General features: G+C 44.5%; 1 protein-coding gene across 4 annotated transcripts in view; it reads right to left on the reverse strand.

Annotated features, from left to right (window-relative positions):
* LOC118390029 (inactive serine/threonine-protein kinase TEX14-like) overlaps positions 1-25,223 on the reverse strand; it is a 30,122-nt gene that overhangs the window by 4,841 nt on the left and 58 nt on the right. The window contains exons 1-27 of one of the 4 annotated variants that reach the window (XM_035780160.2): positions 24,430-25,180; positions 24,055-24,227; positions 17,557-17,671; positions 17,254-17,419; positions 17,032-17,177; positions 16,860-16,938; positions 16,495-16,628; positions 16,267-16,380; positions 15,959-16,082; positions 15,682-15,860; positions 15,382-15,530; positions 15,117-15,307; positions 14,883-14,994; positions 13,857-14,788; positions 13,579-13,673; positions 13,195-13,277; positions 11,717-11,983; positions 11,517-11,614; positions 11,294-11,401; positions 6,885-6,990; positions 6,662-6,740; positions 5,995-6,134; positions 5,323-5,471; positions 4,777-5,143; positions 4,152-4,319; positions 3,932-4,037; positions 2,032-2,136 (exon numbers count right to left, since the gene is read on the reverse strand). In XM_035780160.2, the coding sequence (XP_035636053.1) occupies positions 2,032-2,136; positions 3,932-4,037; positions 4,152-4,319; positions 4,777-5,143; positions 5,323-5,471; positions 5,995-6,134; positions 6,662-6,740; positions 6,885-6,990; positions 11,294-11,401; positions 11,517-11,614; positions 11,717-11,983; positions 13,195-13,277; positions 13,579-13,673; positions 13,857-14,788; positions 14,883-14,994; positions 15,117-15,307; positions 15,382-15,530; positions 15,682-15,860; positions 15,959-16,082; positions 16,267-16,380; positions 16,495-16,628; positions 16,860-16,938; positions 17,032-17,177; positions 17,254-17,419; positions 17,557-17,671; positions 24,055-24,181 (4,439 nt within the window). In that variant the 5' untranslated portion in view covers positions 24,182-24,227; positions 24,430-25,180. Of the gene's footprint in view, positions 1-2,031; positions 2,137-3,931; positions 4,038-4,151; positions 4,320-4,776; positions 5,144-5,322; positions 5,472-5,994; positions 6,135-6,661; positions 6,741-6,884; positions 6,991-11,293; positions 11,402-11,516; positions 11,615-11,716; positions 11,984-13,194; positions 13,278-13,578; positions 13,674-13,856; positions 14,789-14,882; positions 14,995-15,116; positions 15,308-15,381; positions 15,531-15,681; positions 15,861-15,958; positions 16,083-16,266; positions 16,381-16,494; positions 16,629-16,859; positions 16,939-17,031; positions 17,178-17,253; positions 17,420-17,556; positions 17,672-24,054; positions 25,185-25,223 lie in introns of those variants that run through there. The other 3 variants (XM_035780164.2, XM_035780165.2, XM_035780166.2) reach the window with 3 other exon arrangements.

Raw genomic sequence — 25,223 nt, forward strand, 5'->3', positions numbered from 1 at the left:
TTGTCTGAGCGCTGTACTCAGATTATTGCATGGTTTGCTTTTTCCATAAAGTATTTTTCAAATTTGACACAGCGGTTGCATTGAGAAGTGGATCTAAAATTCCATGCATAACAGTTGTATCTTTTAGCAAATTTTATTATGAGTGTTTCTGTAAATTGTTGTGGCTCTCTGCCAAAATCACCGGATGTTTTGGAACTACTGAACATAACGCACCAATGTAAACCCGGATTTTTGGATATAAATATGAACTTTATCGAACAAAACATACATGTATTGTGTAAGATGAAGTCCTATGAGTGTCATCTGATGAAGATCATCAAAGGTTAGTGATTCATTTTCTCTCTATTTCTGCTTTTTGTGACTCCTCTCTTTGGCTGGAAAATTGGCTGTGTTTTTCTGTGACTTGGCTCTGACCTAACAATCGTGTGGTGTGCTTTCGTCGTAAAGCCTGTTGAAATTGGTCACTGTGGCCGGATTTACAACAAGTGTATCTTTTAAAATGGTGTAAAATAATTGTGGGATTTCTGTTGTTTTGAATTTGGCGCCCTGCAGTTTCACTGGCTGTTGACGAGGTGGGACCCTATAGAGGTTAAGACACTAACAGTTTACAGACGGTAGGCAATTAAGGTCACAGTTATGAAAACGTAGGACACTAAAGACACCTTTCTACTGACTCTGAAAAACACCCAAATAAATGCCTAGGGTCCCTGCTAATCTGCGTGAACGTGCCTTAGGCATACTGCAAGGAGGCATGAAGTCTGCAGATGTGGCCAGGGCAATAAATTGCAATGTCCGTACTGTGAGACACCCAAGACAGCGCTACAGGGAGACAGGACAGACAGCTGATCGTCCTCGCAGTGGCCGACCATGTGTAACAACTGCACAGGATCAGTACATCCGAACATCACACCTGCGGGACAGGTACAGGATGGAAACAGCTGCCTGAGTTACACCAGGAACACACAATCCCTACATCAGTGCTCAGACTGTCTGCAATAGGCTGAGAGAGGCTGGACTGAGGGCTTGTAGGCCTGTTGTAAGGCAGGTCCTCACCAGACATACTGGCAACAACGTCGCCTATGGGAACAAACCCACAGTCGCTGGACAAGACAGGACTGGCAAAAAGTGCTCTTCACTGACGAGTCACGGTTGGATTCACGTTTATCGTCGAAGGAATGAGCGTTACGCCGAGGCCTGTACTCTGGAGCGGGATCGATTTGGAGGTGGAGGGTCCGTCATAATCTGGGGAGGTGTGTCACATCATCGGACTGAGCTTGTTGTCATTGCAGGCAATCAACGCTGTGCGTAACAGGGAAGACATCCTCCTCCCTCATGTGGTACCCTTCCTGCAGGCTCATCCTGACATGACCCTCCAGCATGACAATGCCACCTGCCATACTACTCATTCTGTGCGTGATTTCCTGCAAGACAGGAATGTCAGTGTTCTGCCATGGCCAGCGAAGAGCCCAGATCTCAATCCGATTGAGCACGTCTGGGACCTGTTGGATTAGAGGGTGAGGACTAGTGCCATTCCCCCCTCGAAATGTCCGGGACTTACAGGTGCCTTGTTGGAAGAGTGGGGTAACATCTCATGGCAAGAACTGGCAAATCTGGTGCAGTCCATGAGGAGGAGATGCACTGCAGTACTTAATGCAGCTGGATCCACACCAGATACTGACTGCTACTTTTGATTTTGACCACACATTATTCCATTTCTGTTAGTCACATGTCTGTGGAACTTGTTCAGTTATGTCTCAGTTGTTGAATCTTATGTCATACAAATATTTACATGTTTAGTCTTCTGAAAATAAACGCAGTTGACGTTTATTTTTTTTGCTGAGTTTAGATTGCTTAAAAGGCCGCTAAAAATTGTAATATTGGTATCTTTTTTTTTTGGCAAGGAAAATATCGATATCGGCCAGAAATGTCATATCAGTGCATCACTACTAATTAGTAAACTATGTTGGACTGACTTCAACTGTGGATATTGGATTAGTTTGTAAGGTTATATGCTAATGGCTGGGCACTCACTGCTGTTTGGGGTGTGCAACCAGACCTGGACTTTTCAGAACCCTTTGACCAGCGGCCCTTTCCACCAACATGCCCTGCAGCACCTCATCCAGAGTAGAGTGAGCTCTGGAGGGAGAGAGAGCGTGCCTGAGTATACGTCACTTGTGAACTTTACCACTTTAGGGGAACTACTCTTTTGGTATTATATCACTAGTCTGGTAATATAGTCAATTAATAAATACGGCAGAAATAATGTCCAATACAGTAGTCTCCAACCCTGGTCCTGGAGGTTGGGAGTTAATAAACTAAGTGTTGGCTGGAACAAAAGCAGGCACAGTTGTGACCCCTAGCCAGAGCTTCAGTGCATTCAGAAAGTATTCAGACCTTGACTTTGATCAAATTTTGTTATGTAATAACAGCCTTATTCTAAAATGTATTAAATTGTTTTGTTTCCTCAATCTACACACAATACCCCATAATGACAAAGCAAAAGCAGGTTTTTAAGAAACTTTTTTTATATATATATTGAAGTCAGTTGAAGTCAATATATATATATATATATATATATATATATATATATATATATATATATATATATATATATATATATATATATATATATGCAAAATTATCAAATTTACAAGTATTCAGTCCCTTTACTCAGTACTTGTTGAAGCACCTTTAGCAGCGATTACGGCCTCAAGTCTTCTTGGGTATGATGCTTCAAGCTTGGCACAACTGTATTTGGGGAGTTTCTCCCATTCTCTGCAGATCCTCTCAAGCTCTGTCAGGTTGGATGGGGAGTGTCACTGCACAGCTAGTTTCAGGTCTCTCCAGAGATGTTCGATCGGGTTCAAGTCCAGGCTCTGGCTGGGCCACACAAGAACATTCAGAGATTTGTCCCGAAGCCACTCCTGTGTTGACTTGGCTGTGTGCTTAGGGTTGTTATCCTGTTGGAAGGTGAACTTCGCCCCAGTCTGAGGTCCTGAGGCCTCTGGAGCAGGTTTTCATTAAGGCTCTCTCTCTCTGTACTTTGCTCTGTTCCTATTTCCCTTGATCCTGACTAGACTCCCAGTCCCTGCTGCTGAAAATCATCCCCACAGCATGATGCTGTCACCACCATCCTTCACTGCAGGGGTGGTGCCATATTTCTTCCAGACATGACGCTTGGCATTCTGCCAAATAGTTCAATCTTGGTTTCACCAGAACAGAGAATCTTGTTTGTCATGGTCTGAGAGTCCTTTAGGTGCCTTTTGGCAAACTCCAAGCAGGCTGTCGTGCCTTTTACTGAGGAGTGGCTTCTGTCTGGCCACTCTGCCACAAAGGCCTGATTGGTGGAGTGCTGCAGAGATGGTTGTCCTTCTAGAAGGTTCTCGCATCTCCACAGAGGAACTCTGGAGCTCTGTCAGAGTGACCATTGGGTTCTTGGTCATCTCCTTGACCAAGGACCTTCTCCCCTGATTGCTCAGTTTGGCCGGGCAGCCAGCTCTAGAAAAAGTCTTGGTGGTTCCAAACTTCTTCCATTTAAGAATGATGGAGGCCACTGTGTTCTTGGACCTTCAATGCTGCATACATTTTGGCTTGGTTTTTGCTCTTTGCTCTTACATGCCCTGTGGAATCTTGTATAGACAGGTGTGTGCCTTTTCAAATCATGTCCAATCAATTGAATTTACCACAGGTGGATTCCAATCAAGTTGAAGAAACATCAAGGATGATCAATGGAAACAGGATTCACCTGAGCACAACTTTGAGGTATGTTTATTTTTAATACATTTGCAAACCTTTCTTAAACTCTGTTTCATTCTGGGTATTCTGTAGATTGAGAATTTCTTCATTTAATCCATTTTAGATTAAGGCTGTAACGTAACAAAATGTGGAAAGTGTCAAAGGTTCTGAATACACTATGTTTAGTAAGGCCTACCTGTCAGTTTCCTCCAGTGAGTCTGGGCCCCCAGACAGGCCTTTGGCCTGGCTCTGCTGTACAGATGCTGCAGCTCCCTCTGTGTCTGGACAGCCTGAAAGGTAATCTGAACAGAGGTAAATTGCTTTTGGGTCAATTTCTTATTAGAAATATGTATTTGCTACTGTTTAGAGATACTGTTTTTATTTTCTTATAATGCTGATGTAATGCAGTGTAGTACCTTCACTGTGTGTGCTGCCATGGTGAGCTCCTGATGTCTCTGCCTGCTGTGTACTGGCCACAGAACCCTCTTCGTCAGTTAGCACTTGATCATTAATCACATCTTCATCTTCATGGTCTGTCTCCTCTTCGCCAGGCAACTCTTCCTCATCTGACACAAGTTCATCTTCTGCAGAGACAGGTTTATAACTGAACACAGTCTACCACCAAACATACATAGTACACTGGTCTGGGGTTGACATACTGATCTAATAGTAATTTCACGTCAGTTAGTTGAAATGCAGTTACTGACAATAACATTCAACTGATCAGCAACACCTTGCTTAATTGAATCAGGCGAGTTCCCACTGGGCGCAGACGTCAGTTCCGATTTACATTTGGTTGAGTTGTCAACTAACAGGAATTAAACGTGAAATCAAAAAATGTCACCATGACATTGGATTTACATAATAAAACATAAAATACAATTCTTACGTAATTACTTTTTAAAAATCTAATAGGTTTCCCCACATTGATTTAATGTCATCACAAATTTTTGTTGGGGGGGGGTTGGGTTAACATGGATAGAGCTTCTATAAAAGCCTGCACCCGCTCCTCCAGAACTATGTTTGGAGACAACACCTCACCTCCCTCTAAAACAGAGGAGCTAGCATCCAGAGGATCTTCATCCATCAGGTCAACATCCACACCAGCACAGCTACCCTGATCGGACCCTTCCAACTCTTCTTTCCTGTCAGCAGCCAGCGACATCCCTCTCTCCCCTTCGAGATACTCCATGTTCTTCTCCTCTAAACTCTCTCTCTCCTCCACCTCCTCCCTTTCTTGGCTGGTGATGGGTACGGTGTAGGTAGAGCCCACGCCCTCCTGGCTGGTCCCTGTGGTCCGTCTCTCTCCGGAGCTGGCTGTGGTGAACTCTGACACGCCCACGTGCGTCCCAGTCTCCTCGAGGGAGGAGTCTCTCATCAGGGGTGAGGTCTGTCTGGAGAGGTCTGTCTGTAGATAGAGCAGCCAAGATATATCAACATTTCAGTTACGTTGATAATGGGTAAAACTTCACACCCTGTACATCTCCAGGACCAGGGTCGGTTGGCACCCGCGTACTATATATTTCGACAGGTCTGAAGAATTAATTGTAACATTGTTCTGACTGGGAGAGTGCTGACTATTCTGACCGTGCTGGCTCCCAGGCTGGCAATGGCGAAGCTCTCGGTGTGGGGGGGCAGGGAGCGGGTGCTGCCCCAGGTGGAGGTGTCCAGCAGGCTGGGCAGAGGGGGGATGGGCTCCCCAGTGACCCCCATGGCTCTGTAGTTGGGCGCAGTCGCTGCACCACACCAAAACAAGTATACCAGTGATATCTTGCTGCAATTTAACTTGTAAAAGTAGTGCTCCTGGTATTAAACACGCACACTCAAGGAACCAATGCAAGGTGTGTGAACTGACTGGTAATGTATGTTTGAAATAAAGTTGATTTTGGTTGCATAGGGCCTCGACTATACACCACTGGATATTGTACTACGATTTATGAATTAAAAGCTACTCGCTAGCGAAACTCTAGTTAGCTACATTGACTATGTAAACAATAGCAACTTGTGTAATTAGAGGAACATTTAGTACAATCACTAGCAACAATTTCATGAGTACTTGCGAAAAACGGGACCAAAGCTATTGTACTTAGGCATAATCAATGACTATGGTATAGTACAGGAAAATAGAATAAAGACACTCTTCCCCTCTGAGTGTAGCAGGTAGGACGCACTTTGTAGCAAATAATGCTGATGGCAAATGTATGCGTATAATGGAGCTTAAATGTAACACTCTGGTGGCTGGGTGGCGTTGGTTGGTACCTGGGCTGCGTGGGGTGCTGTAGCAGGGCGGAGGCCGTCTGTTCAGGGGGCTGGGTTGCAGTCTCTCCTGGCCCAACCACTCATGGTGCTGGGTGGGTGAGCACATGATGCTGGAGACATCAGCCAGGTCAGGTAGACCACTATACATACATACATACATACATACATACATACATACATACATACATACATACATACATACATACATACATACATACATAACATAACATAACATAACATAACATAACATACATGTTCTGCAGAAATACTCCGTGTGGCACACAGATATGTGGACATACTCCCAAAGGAAGAACTGTTGGTTCTTGACTATATCACACTTCAATCTACTCTTTACATTTGTCAATTAGCAGACGTTCTTCTCCAAAGCAACAGTAGTGAGAGCATAAATGTTTCATACTGGTCCCCCATGTGAATCAAACCTACAAGCACCATGTTCTACCAACTGAGCTACACAGGACTACAGTCTCACCTTTTCCAGAGCTCCTAAACAACATTCCCATCAGGTTCTAACAGGGATTTATAAACCTTAAGCATTAATCTGCACTTAAGCATTAATCTATCTATTGACAACTCACACATATATTACATAATCATATTGTACAGTTGATTCTACCATGGAGCGTCAGTGTGTTGGTGCTGCTCCTACCTGGCCATTGGAAAGGGTGCTTGCTGACTGACAGTGGGGTTTATGTCAATCTCATCTGACTCCTGTACAGGCTGACACTCTAGGGAAATGAACACTACATCAGTTTATTATCTGTCCTCATCTACTACTGCCTGAATGACCCAGCAGTGAATATGATGGCTTCCAAACTGAAATACTGCTCAAACTCTGGTTGAGTGTCAAAACACACACACAGCTATCTTACTCCCGTGTTTGGTCTCCAGCTTCTGCTCCTCTGGTACAGTCCTACTGTCAGCAGCCCTACACACCTCCACTGTCACATCCAGGTCCTCCTCTGAGCTGACGGGGCTCTAACAAGAGGAAACCAAAAACTACAGTTAACTACATGCATGACTAACTAATTAGCTAAATAACTAACTACTCCTACGTTATGTTATACCATATACAGTGCCGTCATAAAGTATTCATACCCATCGACTTATTACAGTGTTATAGCTTTAATTCAAAATAGATTCTCACCCATCACACACCCCACAGTACCCCATAATGACATAATGACATAATGGAACATTTATTGAAAATGAAATACAGAAATCTAATTTACGTAAGCATTCACACCCTTTGCTAGGACACTCCAAATTGAGCTCAGGTGCATCCAATTTACATTGATCATCCTCAACGTAGCTTCAACTTGGATTCCACCTGTGGCCAATTAAATTGTTTGGACATGATTTAGAAAGAAACACACCTGTCGATATAAGGTCCCACAGTTGACAGTGCATGCCAGAGCAGAAACTATTGGAAGAGGTGGAGACCCGCACACTGTCGAAAAAAACAAATAAATCCAAAACTGAGGCTTGAATGCAAAATAAAGATGTTTATTAAAATGTCATTGTGCCCAAAAAATAAGTGCAAGAAAGTGCATGAATGAAAAGTGAAAACAAACATTTCATCAATAAATATGTCACACGATCAAGCAAGAAAACAGAAAATCTATGAATCAGTACCAAGTACAATAGAATACATGATCTACACTGAACAAAAATATGAATGCAACATGTAAAGTGTTGGCCCATGTTTCATGAGCTGGAATAAAAAAATCCCAAAAGATTTCCGTAAGTACACAAAAAAAGCTTTTTTCTCACAAATTGTGCACAAATTTGTTCATATCCCTGTTAATGAGCATTTCCCCGTAGCCAAGATAATCCATCCCCCTGACAAGTGTGGCATGTCAAGAAGATGATTTAACAGCACGATCATTACACTGGTGCACCTTGTGCTGGGGACAATAAAAGGCCACTAAAATGTGCAGTTTTGTCACAACACAATGCCACAGATGTCTCAAGTTGAGGGAGCATGCAATTGGCATGCTGACTGCAGGAATGTCCACCAGAGCTGTTGGCAGATAATAAGCTGCCTCAAAAGTTGTTTTAGAGAATTTGATAGTACGTCCAACGGGCCTCACAACTGCAGACCACAGCAGCCCAGGACTTCCACATCCGGCTTCATATGCGGGATCGTCTGAGGGGTATTTCTGTCTGTAATAAAGCCATTTTGTGGGGAAAAACTCATGCTGATTGGCTGGGCCTGGCTCCCCAGTGGGTGTGCCTATGCCCTCCAAGTCACACCCATGGCTGCACCCCTGCACACTCATGTGAAATCCATAGATTAGGGCCTAATTTATTTCAATTGAATGATGTCCTGATATGAACTGTAACTCAGTAAAATCATTGAAATTGTTGCGTTTATATTTTTGTTCCGTATAGATTATATACAAAAGCGGACAGAGAAATATTTTGATTTCACATATAGAGCAGAAACTATAACATGAAGTCCAAGGCACTGTCTGCAGAGCTCCGAGATATACTTGTGATGAGACATACACACCAAAAGTATGTGGACACCTGCTTTTCAAACAATCTCATTCCAAAATCATGGGCATTAATATGGACTTGGTCCCCGCTTGGCATTGCACATGGTGATCTTAGGCTTGTGTGCAGCTGCTCAGCCATGGAAATCCATTTAATGGATTTCAGTTATTGCGCTGATGTTGCTTCCAAAAGCAGTTTCGAACTCGGTAGTGAGTGTTGCGACCGAGGATAGACAATTTTTACATGGTTCAGCGCGCTGCAGTCCCGGTCTGTGAGCTTGTGTGGCCTACCACTTCGCAGCTGAGCTGTTGTTGCTAGACGTTTCCACTTCACAATAACAGCAAGGCAGACATTTGACAAACTGACTAGTTGGAAAGGTGACATCCTATGACAGTGCCACATTGAAAGTGCTTCTACACCTACATTGCTTGCTGTTTGGGGATTTAGGCTGGGTTTCTGTACAGTACTTTGTGACATCAGCTGATGTAAGAAGGGCTTTATAAATACATTTGATTGAAAGTCACTGAGCTCTTAAGTACTGGCCATTCTACTGCCAATTTTTGTCTATGAAGATTGCATGGCTGTGTGCTTGATTATATACACCCGTCAGCAAAAGGTGTGGCTGAAATAGTCAAATCCACTAATTTGAAGGGGTGTCCACACACACACTTGGCCATGTAGTGTATAAAACAATGTCTATAGTATTGAAAGTTTAAAAGAGTACAGTGGTCTCCATCATTGGAAAAAATATGGAACTACCCAGACTCTGCCTAGAGCTGGCCCTCCAACCGGGCAAGTAGGACCTTGGTCAGGGAGGTGGCAAAGAACCCAATGACCATTCTGGCAGAACTACAGAGTTCCTTGGCTGAGATGAGAGAACAACAGTCTCTCTATACCACTTCACCAATCTGGGTTTTATGGGAGAGGAGCCAGGTGGAAGCCAATCCTGATTAAAAGGCAAAAAGGCACGTGAAGGCAAAAAGGCACGTGAAAGATTATTTGGTCTGATGTGACAAAAATTGTACTCTTTGGCCTGAACCAGGCACTGCTCATCACCTATCTAACACCATCCATACTGTGAACCATGGTGGTGGCAGCATCATGCTTTGGGAATATTTTTCAGCGGCAGCGATAGGGAGACTGGTAAGGATAGAGGGAACAATGAATGGAGACAAATACAAGCAAATCTTTTATGACAACCTGCTTCAGTGTAAATAAAAGACTGGGGCTAAGATTTACATTCCAACAGGTCAACGACCCTAAGCATATAGCCAAAGCAACGTTGGAATGGCTTCAGAACAAGAATGTGAAAGTCCTTGAGTGGCCCAGCCAAAGCCCAGACTTGAATCCCATTGAAAATCTGTGGAAAAACCTGAAGATTAACTGAACAGCAAGAGGTTGAGAAAATCTGCAAGGAACAATGGGAGAAAATCTCCAAATCCAGATGTGTAAAACTGATACAGACATAGCCAAGACAACTCAAAGCTGTAATGCCAAAGGTGCTTCTACAAAGTATTGACTCAGGGGTGTGAATACTTATGTAAATTAGATATTTCTGGATTGAATTTTCAATACATTTGCAAACATTTCTAAAATCAGGTTCACTCTTAAATACAAGTCAAACAAAATGCATGCTCTTCAACCGATCGCTGCCTGCACCTGCCGCCCGTCCAGCATCACTACTCTGGACGGTTCTGACTTAGAATATGTGGACAACTACAAATACCTAGGTGTCTGGTTAGACTATAAACTCTCCTTCCAGACTCACATCAAACATCTCCAATCCAAAGTTAAATCTAGAATTGGCTTCCCATTTCGCAACAAAGCATCCTTCACTCATGCTGCCAAACATACCCTCGTAAAATTGTCCATCCTACCGATCCTCGACGATGTCATTTACAAAATAGCCTCCAATACCCTACTCAATAAATTGGATGCAGTCTATCACAGTGCCATCCGTTTTGTCACCAAAGCCCCATATACTACCCACCACTGCGACCTGTACACTCTCGTTGGCTGGCCCTCGCTTCATCAAACCCACTGGCTCCAGGTCATCTATAAGTCTTTGCTAGGTAAAGTCCCCCCTTATCTCAGCTCGCTGGTCACCATAGCCTGTAGCACGCGCTCCAGCAGGTATATCTCTCTGGTCACCCCCAAAACCAATTCTTCCTTTGGCCGCCTCTCTTTCCAGTTCTCTGCTGCCAATGACTGGAACGAACGACAAAAATCTCTGAAACTGAAAACACTTATCTCCCTCACTAGCTTTAAGCACCAGCTGTCAGAGCAGCTAACAGATTACTGCACCTGTACATAGCCCAAACAACTACCTCTCCCCCTACTGTATTTATTTATTTTGCTCCTTTGCACCCCATTATTTCTCTCTACTTTGCACATTCTTCCACTGCAAATCTACCATTTACTTCACCACCTTGGCCTTTTCCTCCCTTATCTCACCTCATTTGCGCACATTGTATATAGACTTCTTTTTCTACTGTATTATTGACTGTATGTTTGTTTTACTCCATGTGTAACTCCGTGTTGTTGTATGTGTCGAACTGCTGTGCTTTATCTTGACCAGGTCAGGATTGTAAATGAGAACTTGTTCTCAACTTGCCTACCTGGTTAAATAAAGGTGACTTTTTTTAATTTTTAATGGTAGAACAAAAATCTATTAATCCATTTTGAATTCAGGCTGTAACACAACAAAATGTGGAATAAGTCAAGGGGTATGAATACTTTCTGAAGGCATTGTAACTATTACGTTAACTAAGAACTACTAGACCTGGCTGTCTCTGGATGGGTTGTTCCTCTGCTCTGGGTTGGGGGTGTAGAACATGCTGGAAGGCTCCACAGGAGACTGGGTGTAGTCTGACTCAGAGGTTCCCTCCTCCTGGACACACAAGGTCAAGGGTTTAATACTGAGTGTGTAACATTTTAACTAATATAATCTGATGATTATGTTCTCTATGGGGTGCAGAGTTGAAGTTTTGCTTCTCTCATCTAACCTCCCTTTGTCCTGAGCCCTCCCAAACCCCACATGTCATATTGAAGGAGCGGTTCACTGTGTGGAAATCTGCATCCTCTTCACTCTCACTCTGGACACCTGTATAGAAAGATGAGATACTGAGACAGAAGATAGATATGATCCTATCCTACTATGCTTCTGAGCATAAGGACAGTATAGCATGCTTATCAGCTGCATCACCTGCAAAGCTTTTGAAGATCAGCTCCAGCTCAGAGCTGCTTTCGAGGGCCTCAGCTGCAGCTTTCTGTGGCTTTGAGGCAGGGTCTGGAGAGGACCTGTAGCCGTTGTCACTGCGCCCCAGGGGGTCCTGTCTGGGTCTGGGCGGTTCCAACACTCGCCCAAACCCCTGTCTGTCCTCCATCTCCTCACTGTCACTGCTGGCAGGGGGGCCCACAGCCACCCCCAGACGCCCCCGGGTCATCCTGGCCACCAACTCTGACACCTCACCTATGAGAGGATGAGGAAGTTGGGGTCAGAACTATAATAAATGTAAAGATGGTGTTCTGTGAACTGTAACTTGAGTATAATGCATGTACACTGAACAAAAATATATAAAAAAGCAATTTCAAAGAATTTACAGAGTTAGTTCATAAGGAAATCAGTTAATTGAAAAATTAATTAGGACCTAATCTATGGATTTCACATGGCTGGGAATATAAATATGAATCTGTTGGTCATAGATAACTTTTAAAGTTAGGGGTGTGGATCAGAAAATCATATAGTGGGGTGACCACCATTTATCGTACATGTGTATTCAGAGCATTCTAACATGCTGGTTAGTGGTGACATGTCTGGTGAGTATGCAGGCCATGAAAGAACTGGGACATTTTCAGCGTCCAGGAATTGTGTACAGACCCTTGCGACATGGGGCTGTGCACTATCATGCTGAAACATGAGGTGATGGTGGTGGATGAATGGCACAACAATGGGCCTCAGTATCGCCACAGTAGCTCTGTGCATTCAAATTGCCATCAATAAAATGCAATTGTGTTAGTTGTCCGTAGCTCATGCCTGCCCATACCATAACCCCACCATAGGGGCACTCTGTTCACAATGTTGACATCAGCAAACCTCTCGCACACATGACACCATACATGCCGTCTACTCAGTACAGTTGAAACAATTGTGCCCACACAGTTGAAACCAGGATTAATTTGTGAAGAGTACACTTCTCCAGCGTGCCAGTGGCCATCGAAGGTGAGCATTTTCCCAATTAGTTGGTTACCACGCCGAACTGCAGTCAGGTCAAGGACGACAAGGTGAGGACGACGAGCGGGCAGATGAGCTTCCCTGAGACGGTTTCTGACAGTTTGTGCAGAAAGTATTTGGTTGAGCAAACCCAGCTTTATCAGCTGTCCGGGTGGCTGGTCTCAGACGATCCCGTAGGTGACATAGCCAGATGGAGGTCCGGGCTGTGTAGAGTGGTTTTATCTTGTCCCCAGCACAAGTTGCACCTGTGTAATGATCATGCTGTTTATAATCAGCTTCTTGATATGCCACACCTGTCAGGTGGATGGATTATTTGTGCACAAAATTTGAGAGACATATGCTTTTTGTACGTATGGACAATTTATGGGTTCTTATTTCAGCTCATGAAACCAACACATTACATGTTGCGCTTATATTTTTGTTCAGTGTATAATATAGTGAAATCTCACTGGTCCATTTGGCCTTGGCTGGGAGCTCAGGCTGTCTGGGACTGTCCTCAAGAGATTCTGTCCCCTCAGAAGACAGACAGAGCCTGGGATGGGGCAGAGGGAGCAGGTTGTCAAAAACACGCAAACAAAATGTAAAGTGATGTGTCACCAAATCCTAGTCATTTTTTAAACAGAAAATGTTGCTCAAAGGTATACTGTTGTAGCTAATTGTAGGGTATTGGTGTTGCAATTATTGTACATTTTGGGTTAGATTTGCACAATTGTCCCCACCATACAGTTTGACTAAATGAGGCCACTGCGAGTTTTATATCCCACACATACTTTCTACCGTATGCATATGGATTTAGAGCAGAGAACAGTGCTGCCTTTGTCAGTGTTCTGTACCTGTCAGTGAGTTCCTGTCTGTCCACTGACTGCTGCTTTGTCTCTGCCTGCGGACCTCCTCTCACTGTCCCTCTGGAGCCTCCATCTCTACCTGCCTACCAGACAGACAGCAGTCACTCACTCAGATAGCTCTTCCCAGGTTGTGTTGTGACTATAGTTGTGACAAACTGTACTATGGGAATATATTCTTCATCCAATCATGGCACTTTTGTGAGACTCAGAGTTGCAGTTGTGTGTGTGTGTAACACCAGAGGTTGCAATTTGTGGTGGTGTGCTACCTGCTGCTGCCTTCTGGGGCATATGTTGACAAAGCTGTCCTCCGGAGCCGAGCTATAGTGGCTCATCTCCTCGCCCTCGCTGCCGGTTTCCTCCGAAGTAGTGCACTCCAAAGTAGGGTACTCCTCCGAAGGGCACTCCAGAGTACTGCACTCCAGATTAGGGTATTCCTCTGCAGGATACTCCCTCTGCCACGCGGCCAGCTCCTCAGCGCTGAGCGGCATGGACTCTCCTCCCTTCAGTAGCTGGGCCTCCAGTCTCTTGGCCGAGGGGTGGACACCATGTGGTAGGAGGCGGTACTGTGAAGGAGGCCCCACTGCGCGGGACATGTAACTACACACCGACCCAGAGAGAGTGGAGGAGAGGGAGGTGGAGGCTGAAGAGGAGATGTGGGGGGTCTGAGGATCTTTTCCCTCTGCCCCTCCGTCCACCTCATCGACCGCCCCCCGCTCCTGTTGCCGTCGAGAACGGCCTGTTTCCACGGTGGCCAGGTTGCACTCAGACTGCTGCAACAGTACCTGGGAGACCTTGAGGTTGAGGACGATGGAGCTGATGTGCTCCGAGAGCTTTCCGGACACTGGGCGCTCTGGCTGAACAGCCCTCTCCTTCATAATTGTCCGCTCCTCTTCTTCCTCCTCTGTTACAGTGCTGGAGTCAGACTCTTCTTCTTGGGTGTTGTAGGGTTCCGATGGCACAACAGAGCACAGGCGCCAGTCATCCAGGGGCAGGATGTCCCTAAAAGAGATGTCACGGTGGAATATGGGCTGTTCAGAGTCTGTTGACATTCCTCCTTCTCCCCCCTCTGTCTCGTTCTCTCTGTCCAGCAGTTTGTCCAGTTCGTTGAGCTGGTCCTGGATCTCCCTGTCCACTCTAGTGTCCATGGAACTGCCTAAAGAACCTTCCTGTGGGTCAGTGTAGGCGGTAGGCCTGAGGTCTGAGAAAGAGGGAAAAAGACATGGATAAAACCCTTTTTTTAAATGTTTATATTGTTCAGGGTGTTTTGTATGTGCTCTGTTCACCACCAGCACCTGCAGGCTTCTTGACTGGGGCGGACTCTGGACTCCATCCTGCAGGCCTGAGCCCTCCTCCTACGTCTGTGTACAGCCCACTCCTCCTCCTTCCCCCTACTTGGGACAGCTCCTACCACACACACCAGGATCACCACAGAGAGGTCATAATAACAAATCCATGTGAGGCAGCTGCCACTATTACGACACCAACCATTGCTTATGTTGGTGGAGTGCCTAGGCTGCAGTCTATACCTTCATGTCTTGGCGCAGTGTATAGCGCAAGTCCTGCAGGCTGTGTGTGCGGTCCTCGGGGCGGGGCTGCAGGCCCACCCTGACCAGGGCGTAGTAAGGCTGGGGCACACTGGAATCTGTAGCCAGGGCCTGGCCCGACTCTACAGTCTGCCTGATCCAACGAGGGTCCACCGGGCCCCACGGCACTGTGTCTACGGTAGAACACACACACCAAGGTCACACAAATATTCACACTGCTGCAGTTGACAACAGACGGAGTAGCTACCTGTATAAAGCTCCTGGATGATGGCACACAGGCTGTAGAGGTCAGCCTTCCCTGTGCAGGGTCTCCGTCTGATCACCTCAGGGGCGGCCCAGTTGTACAGGCCTGGGGGCAGGGGCAGGTGAGCCGAGGGTCTGCGGTGACTATTGTCACTGGGAGAAGAACAAGACATACAGACCAATACTCATTACTTACCACCCTTATGGAATAATGTTCAGTATTTCATTGCAGGCGCATGGACTACAACAAAATTGGTTTAGGAAGAAGAAAGACCTAGTAGTGCAAGTTTCCCTTTTTTCCTACCTGGGCACCATGAAGCCGAGGCCGGAGAGTTTGGCCACGCCAGGGTGTGTGAGGAGGATGCTGTGGGAGGAAAGCGCTCGCAACACCAGGGCCCGACCGTGCAGGTAGAGCAGAGCCTCACACACCTGCAGCACCACCAACAGCATGGTCTCAGCACGCAGCACTGGAAACTCAGCACGCTGGTGAGGTGCACAAATACATTTGTTAAATTGAATGAATGTGTAAGTACAAAACACATATAAATGTTGAAAGTGTGTGTATGTGTGGTGGGGATTACCCTCTGGTGCAGCAAGTTGTGCAGAGAGCCCACGTGGACCCGCTCAAACACCAGACGGACCCTCATCAGGTCACTGGACATGCTCACTGCCATCAGCTGCAGCAGGTATGGATGGAACAGCTGGCTACAAACAGACAGTCACACAGCAGTTACTGGGTTATGCTGTATATCCATAAACAGCATCAATAGCACTGAAATGATAGTCTTTAACATAAAGTACACCTATCATTTGGAGAAACATTTGAGAACTCAACGCAGCAGTCATTTAAGTTGTTTAAAGAGTTCAAAGAGTGTCATCGTCTTCTCACTTGCAGTACTCCAGCTCAATAAGCATCAGGTCAAGGTAGGCCTCTTGGCTGCCTCCTTGTGGAGAGATGGACTGCAGCTCCTTCACAGTGATCCTGCAGCCCTTCCAGCTGTAACTGACAGATGGAACAACCAGTTCAGAGGAAGAAACATCTAAATCTGTAGCTTCTTATTTGATGCAATCCCATAGGAGTTATATAAGATGCGGTTCCAGTCCTCAGTAGTCTTACTTGGTCATGGTAATGAAGGCGCCACAGGAGAAGGAGAGGAGGGGTTCGTCGTCCGCCTGCCCCAACTCACTGTCCCCAATCACAGGCAGGGAGGCCAGAAGGCCCAAAGCATATCCCGGTTTATCTATACACAACTGAGCCCAGCAAGAAAACAGTCACTCACTCTCATCCAGAAACAAAATACTGCCATTCCAAAATATATACCACACTATATGCAATTTAACAGATGCTAATCTCCAAATAAACTCATACTTACATACATACACACGTATAGTATAATGATATAGGGAAAAATCCTAATATGACGTGGGCACATGATGCAACTTATTTTCGTTTTCATCAACTTCACCATTTTAGGCAAATACCTTTCCAAAGCCAAAACATTGCACTGTGTCACAGGCAGAGGACTTGGTAATCTTTCTGTTGAGGTGCAGGTCAGAGCCACTGCAACATGGGAGAAATGTTAACATACAGATTTTAAGAAAACAAACCCCCCAAAAATGGGCAGTATTAATGTAGGATCCCCCGGCTACTCACCCGGACTTGAGGAGCTCCAGTAGAGAGGGGGAGCGCAGCAGAGTCTTGGAAGAGGTGGAGGTGGGGGTCCGGCGCAGCTCCATGGGCTGGGGGGACTGAGACAGGCTGTGCATGTGGTTCACACAGCTCTTCAGGAACTTAAGCATCTTGATGACAGAGAGGGAGTGTGAGATTAGTAGTGTATACAGTATGTATCTGATCATTGTATCTGTGAGCACCAACCCTGGCACTGTGCTCCTGAGCCCCAGCCTCGGCCCAGTCTTGGGGGCTCCTGCCTTTGTGGTCGTGGAGCCTTAGGTCCCCCCCTGCGTCTAGCAGGCCGCTCAGCAGCCAGGGATTACAGGCGAACACAGCAGCGTGGACAGGGGTGCTCCTGTCCTCACAGCGACTACACAGGAAAATAGGTCACTCACAGTATGGTGTCACAAAACATGCTGCACTAAAAGGCTTACACATCTTCAAAGTATTTATTTTATGTCTAAAAAGAGAGGAGACATGAGTGTGTGAATGACTTGTCAATCTTACTGGTTGGGGTCAGCTCCAAATTGCAGAAGCAGCTCAGTGACACTTGCCAGGCCCAGGAGAGATGCACAGAACAGAGGTGTCTGGCCCAAGTGATTGACACAGTCCACATCCACACCTATAGCACAGCATCAGAACAGCTTTCAATTGATTCACTTCATAAGGTAGCCATTTAGTCATAACTGTCAAGCTCACTGGGTCGGTGCTCGTAGATAGTGATCATATGAACCAGAATCTGGCTTTACAGGAGAAGTCAGAGGGGTTGGGTTAAATGCGGAAGACATTTCAGTTTTTACAACTGACTAGGCATCCCCTTTCCGCAGCCATTGAACTCGTCATTTACCAGCTTAATAATGTCAAGATACATTTGTTACTCACAAATGATTAAGTTATGAGTAGCAACTATCATAATTTACTGCCATCACAGGCAGTATGTACTTCCAAAAACTTGAAACTTCTGAAAAATAAAAGATCCTGTAAGGGGTATTTTGAAAGAGAAGTCTCAATGTCTAACCAAATAGAGGAGCCATCATTTGTGATCCAGTCAGCAATATAACATAGGTGGGCACACCACTAATAGAACCTGATATTGGGCAGCCCATAGAACTTGGCAGCTGCAATATTGCCATCTTAAGTCTTGGCTTGCGTTTACTCCATATAAAAAGGAACTTAGGCATCCATTTACATCCTTTATTACCTTATTGGAGAGTAATACTGGGGTCATTTGGATTGGGTAAAGTAGTCTAGGTAAAATGTTCATTTTCAAGAGGGATATCCTACCCAACCAAGAAAACCGGGAGAGAGTTCCAGCGCTCCAGATCCTGTCTTATTGTATCAAACGAGGGAACAAAATTGGCTTTGTACATTTGCTGGAATTTAGGAGTTACAAATATACCCAGATACATGAAACCTGAGGGAGACCATTTAAAAGGGAAGGGGGGAGAAGTATTAGGTACAGAGTGTAGGTTACCAAGTGGCATAGACTCTGATTTAGTTAAGTTAATCTTGTAGCCTGAGAATTCGCTGAATTATTCAATAATATTAATAAGAGATGTAATTGAAGTCTCGGAACTAGAGATGAATATCAGGACATCATCAGCATACAAGCTTATTTTATGGTGAACATCACCAATGAGCAGCCCTGTATAGCAGGCAGCCCTGATGGCCTCGGCCAGTGGTTCCATAACAAGTGCAAATAGGAGAGGGGACAAAGGACAGCCCTGTCTGGTACCTCTGTATATAGAGAAGCTATTTGACCTTAGCCCATTAGTAAGGACAGCAGCCTGAGGATCATCATATAAAACTTTCACCCATTTTATAAAGTTGTCCCCTAGACCAAATTCATTTAGAGCCAAGAATAGGACCACTCCACACGATCAAATGCTTTCTCAGCCTCTAGGGAGAGCACAAGACCATCCATAGCACTTTGTTGGTAGGATTGAATTACATTAACTTAAGAAGCCGCCTGACATTGTTGCATGACTTACGGCCCTTAATGAAGCCAGTTTGGTCTCCTTTCACAATTAATGGCAGTGAGTCCTCTAATCTTGTGGCTAGAATTTTAGAAAGCAATTTTCTATCCACATTCAGAAGGGAAATTGGTCTGTACGAGGAACAAGACTGGACATTTTCCCTTTTTGAGAATAAGTGATATGTTGGCTTCTCTCAGCGTTTGAGGGAGCTGGTCATTTGAACATGAGTGGTTAAACATATCACGCAATGGCTCAAGCCATGGAACTCTTTATAGAACTCACTACAAAACCCGTCTGGTCCTGGGGCCTTACCATTTTGCAAATTCTTAATTGCGAACATTATCTCTTCCTCTGTAATAGGTGCATTAAGGAGAGGCCTCTGTTCTTTGGAGATAGCTCAATCTTAGAAAATAAGTTCTCCATTAATTTGGGTGCATCATTTGGCAGTTCTGAGGCATAAAGGTTTGCATAAAATTTCTTAAGTCGTTTATCAATTGATTTTCATATAAATTATTGCCATCAGAATCGGTAATAGTAGAAATTGACTCAAGAGTCAGCACTCTTTTTAGCTAGGTATGCCAAGTACTTTCCTGGCTTATCGCCATGTTCATATAGCTTTTGCCTGACAAATCTCTTTTTTTCAGCGTCCTATGTTAGGAGAGAGTCCAACATTGATCTAAGGACTGATATTTTCTTTAATAGGGCAGGAGTGGGAGTTTTAATATAGTCCTTCTCTTTAGTTCCTAATTCACCCTGTAACGGTTTTTGCTTTTCACGCTTTTTCCATCTCTTAGTGGCTGTGTATGACATAATCAGACCCTTCGCTTACGCTTTACAGGTTTCCCAAAGGATCGAGGGGTTATCTGTTGATTGAGAGTTAAGAGAAAAATACTTTAAACTCTGTAATAAAATATGATATGAATGTATGGTCTTTAAGAATGGTTGTATTCAACCTCCAATGTCTTGACCGATTGAATGCCCCGTTGAGTTTGATGTCCAGGATCACCTCAGCATGATCAGATATGACTATGCTTCCTATCCTAGCGGATAAAACAGACTGCAAAGATGTTCTGGGCATAAAAAAAGTAATATATTCTAGTCTGACATCCATGAGGTGCAGAGAAAAAAGTGAACTCTGTTGGAGGGATGAAAAGTTCTCCAGACATCCGCATACCCCAGATCATCACAAATAGCTTTAAGTGACTTAGCTTGAGGAGAGAGTGAAGCTATACCGCTGGGAAACCTATCAATAAGGGGGTTCAACAAACAATTAAAATCTCCTCAAACCACTGCAGTGTCTGAGTTTAATTCTGAAAAGTCTAGAAATACCTTAGTGAGGAAATCAGGGGGGTGGGCAGGGGGGGAAGTAAACATGTAAAGATCCAAAAGGGGGTTTTCCCACAAGCTAACATGCAGGGGATTTCAACTTTCCAATGTAGACTCTTAAATCCTCATTGCCACTCAATAGCCTCATCCTTTATATACATATGGAAATTAAAATCAATAGAAGCAGATTGAAGCTCTTCCACCTAAAACCAAGCCTGGGCACCAATATGGATTCACACACATCTCAGCCTGAGCTATAGCGGCAGTTACTTTAGCAAGAAAAATAATAAAGACACGAATATTACTGAACGGGAGTACGTGAGAACTCACACCACTGTTTCATGATCAGATTCAACTAAAAATAAAAAAGTTATCCAATGCTGCAGAGGTGCAGCTTAAAGTTATTTACCTGAGAGAGTCAATAAACGCAGCAGCCTCTTCAGGTGTGTAGAGTTTTTTAGGCGATCCGTTGACCATAACCTTCAATGTGGCCGGGTACAGCAGTGCGTAGTCCATCTTCATTCTCGAGTCGAGCCTTCGCCTCATCAAATGCTTTGCGTCTTCGTACAACCGCTGTGGAATAATCATTGAAGAATGAGACCGTTGGACCTTTACGTTGACTACCATCGGAGCAGATTTTTCTAGCCGCATCCATGACGCGCTGCTTGTCGTGAAGTTGTGGAACTGGCCGTGGGCGCTGGTTGGGACCGGGTATCGGTGCTTGAGAGCGATGGGCTCTGTCCAGCTTCACACGACCAGCCTTAGTGTCCATTTGTAGGTAGCCAGGGATCCATTCCTCAAAAAAAATTACTGAGCGTGTCCCTTCAGAATTTTCCGGGAGTCCCACAACACGAGTATTGCATCTGCGTCCTCGATTATCCAAGTCGTCAATGTGCTCCGCCATTTTGCGCACCTGTTTCTCAAGTGCATTTATCTTAGTGTCCATAGAAGTAATTGAAGTTTCCACTGTAGCAATTCTTCCTTCCGCCTCATCAACACATTTCACAACCCTCTGTAGTTCAGCTGAATGGCCTGCTATTGCTTCCAAGACCGTTCTTATCTTAACATCGATCACTTTAGTAATGTTATCAGTCATCTTTTGAATCACCAGGTCCATTGTGCCTGGATCCGCAATGGTATTAGCTTCACTAACGTTAGCTAGCTCCTCCTGCACATCTACAGGGTTGGTGGTTTTGGTCGAGTTCTTAGTAGTTCTGTTGGGCATGTTGTCTGAGATTTGAGAAATAGCAGTCAAGACTCATTGTATGATAATTTATTTAGCCAATTCTACCACTTTTTCAAGCTAGGAGATTAATGTAAAAATATAAATTTACGAATGCCACAGGAGCTCGCTGAAACACAGTGTTCTCTCTATGCCGCCATTTTGTTTCCCGTAACCTTTTATTTAAACCTTTTTTGGAAGTACACATCGGCCGTGACGGCAGTAAATTACAATAGTTGCTAATTGAATGTCCATATTTTGTGAGAAATAAACATATATGGACATTATTAAGCTTTAAAACCTGCTGAATGGCAAATTGAAGGCTGCTTCCTGGGCTTACTTTTTTATTTATTTAACCAGGTAGGCCAGTTGAGAACAAGTTCTCATTTACAACTGCGACCTGGCCAAGATAAAGCAAAGCAGTGCGGCAAAAACAGAGTTACACATGGGATAAACAAACGTACAGTTAATAACACAATAGAAAAATATATGTACAGTGTGTGCAAGTGTAGAAGAGTAGGGAAGTAAGGCAATAAATAGGCCATAGTGGCAACATAATTACATTTTAGCATTAACACTGGGTTGATAGGTGTGCAGATGATGATGTGCAAGTAGAGATACTGGGGTGCAAAAGATGATTCTTTCACTCTCTCGGGAGGACCTGAGCCCTAGGACCATGCCTCATGAATACCTGACATGATGACTCCTTGCTGTCCCCAGTCCACCTGGCCGTGCTGCTGCTCCAGTTTCAACTGTTCTGCCTTATTATTATTGGACCATGCTGGTCATTTATGAACATTTGAACATCTTGGCCATGTTTTGTTATAATCTCCACCCGGGACAGCCAGAAGAGGACTGGCCACCCAACATAGTCTGGTTCCTCTCTAGGTTTCTTCCTAGATTTTGGCCTTTCTAGGGAGTTTTTCCTAGCCACCGTGAATCTACACCTGCATTGCTTGCTGTTTGGGGTTTTAAGCTGGGTTTCTGTATAGCACTTTGAGATATCAGCTGATGTACGAAGGGCTATATAAATACATTTGATTTGATTTACAGATGGGCTGTGTACAGGTACAGTGATCAGTAAGCTGCTCAGACAGCTGATGCCTCCAGCTTCAGTGATTTTTGCAATCATTCCAGTCATTGGCAGCAGAGAACTGGAAGAAAAGGCAGCCAAAGGAGGTGTTGGCTTTGGGGATGACCAGTGAAATATACCTGCTGGAGCGTGTGCTACGGGTGGGTGTTGCTATGGTGACCAGTGAGTTGAGATAAGGTGGGGCTTTACCTAGCAGAGACTTATAGATGACCTGGAGCCAGTGGGTTTGGCGATGAATATGTAGCGAGGGCCAGCCAACGAGAGCATACAGGTTGCAGTGGTGGGTGGTGGTGACAAAACGGATGGCACTGTGATAGCAAATTGGATGTAGTCTAAGTAGACTGTTGGAGGCAATTTTGTAAATGCCATCGCCGAAGTCAAGGATCGGTAGGGTAGTCAGTTTTATGAGGGTATGTTTAGCAGCATGAGTGAAGGAGGCTTTGTTGGGAGATAGAACGCCGATTCTAGATGTATTTTTGGATTGGAGATGCTTAATGTGAGCCTGGAAGGAGAGTTTACAGTCTAACCAGACACCTAGGAATTTGTAGTTATCCACATATTCTAAGTCAGAACCGTTCAGAGTAGTGATGCTTTTCGGGCAGGCAGCAATCGGTTGAAGAGCATGCACTTAGTTTTACTTGCATTTAAGAGCAGTTGGAGGCCACAGAAGGAGTGTTGTATGGCATTGAAGCTTGTCTGGAGGTTTATTAACAGTGTCCAAGGAAGGGCCAGATGTATACAGAATGTTGTCCTCTGCGTAGAGGTGGATCAGAGAATCACCAGCAGCAAGAGTGACATCATTGATATATACAGAGAAAAGAGTCGGCCCGAGAATTGAAGCCTGTGGCACCCCCATAGAGACTGCCAGAGGGCCGGACAACAGGCCCTCTGATTTGACACACTGAACTCTATCTGAGAAGTAGTTGGTGAACCAGGCGAGGCAGTCATTTGAGAAACCAAGGCTATTGAGTCTGCCGATAAGAATGTGGTGATTGACAGTCGAAAGCCTTGGCCAGGTCGATGAAGACGACTGAACAGTACTGTCTTTTATCGACGGCGGCTATGATATTGTTTAGGACCTTGAGCGTGGCTGAGGTGCACCCATGACCAGCTCGGAAACCAGATTGCATAGTGGAGAAGGTACGGTGGGATTCAAAATGGTCAGTGAGCTGTTAGTTAACTTGGCTTTCGAAGATTTTAGAAAGGCAGGGCAGGATGGATATAAACTCTGGTAGGTTCTTAGATCATTTGTGCTTAAAGGGTATTCGCCATGTCAACGTCTCCTAACTAAAGCCAGATTCTGGTTCAGGGATCATCCATTTAACGTTACAGTAGGGGTGAAAAATGTTTACTCATGCAACATTACTGTTGTGTTATAGTTGTTTTACCTTTCTTGAGCAGCTTCTCCATCTTGTGCAGATTTTTCTCCAGGGTGTACCTATGCAACTGAGCAGGTAGACCTCCATTCTTCACGATCCCCAATCGCACTGGGCAGGGAACAGGCAAAGCAGCCATCCTGCTCCATTCACTGCCACGGAGTTCCAACTACCAACCGGGGTCGCTGCAGTAAAAACTGCCGAATGTCAGTTAGTTGGCTAGCAAGCTAGCTAACACATTAGCTGTCTAGCTAGCTAATTAACGACCAATGCCAACCAGTTAGCCAACTATGGGTTCTTCGATATATTTACTAGTTGAAATTGTTAAGTTTAAGGTGTTTAGTATGAAATTAATATAAACTTAATTAGTGAAAAGTACTTGTTTACCGAATTCGTAGTAACTAGTTAGCTGATCATCAGACTACACGCGAGCGTCGAATCTCTCACAGTAAATTAGGCATCACGAGCCGACCAACTAAAAATAATTTAGGGAACAAAAATAGTGTTAACGTTACGGAGCTTGTGTGCTAATGTGGAAATGCCATAGTAGAAAAGCAGATCACAAGCATTTGACACGTATCTGTTAGTTTAGCTACCACAAGAGCCTTGCATGTTTACATATGGTGGTCCTTAGTGCCAAGAAGACAACCTAAACGTGCACTGAGTTTGGGAAACATGGTTTCCCAAACTCAGTGCACGTTTAGGTTTTTGTCATATTACGACATAGCTGATTCAAATAATAAACTAGTCATCTAGTTTTGATCATTTGAATCAGATGTGTACAGTAGTAGTGTTTGGATAGAAAACAAACAGTTCACCCCTTGGGTTCCCGAGGACAGTTTGGAAAGCTGGTTTAAACGCAACCAACCAGATTTGTGGAAACTATTTGACAGATATGTCAATGATTGCCATTTTCATGATTGCTTTGCAGCATTACAGTTAAGTAAATTAATGTTTTTGAAATGTAGGCAGCCAATTACAATAAATTGTCAAATTTACTGTGCTTATTCTCACATCTCCTTATGTGGTGTATTGGCGATCGCACAATTCAATCTGCGTTCCTCTACCTACTGTGCGGGATGGAAACAGGATTCCCAAAAATGGAACAAAATACCTAAACTTAAATATGTAAACGAAATCAAACAACGTTTCTGTTAAATAAATAAATAAAACAGTTCTTA

This window comes from Oncorhynchus keta, chromosome 11 (assembly GCF_023373465.1).
Source record: "Oncorhynchus keta strain PuntledgeMale-10-30-2019 chromosome 11, Oket_V2, whole genome shotgun sequence".
NCBI classification, from domain to species: domain Eukaryota; kingdom Metazoa; phylum Chordata; class Actinopteri; order Salmoniformes; family Salmonidae; genus Oncorhynchus; species Oncorhynchus keta.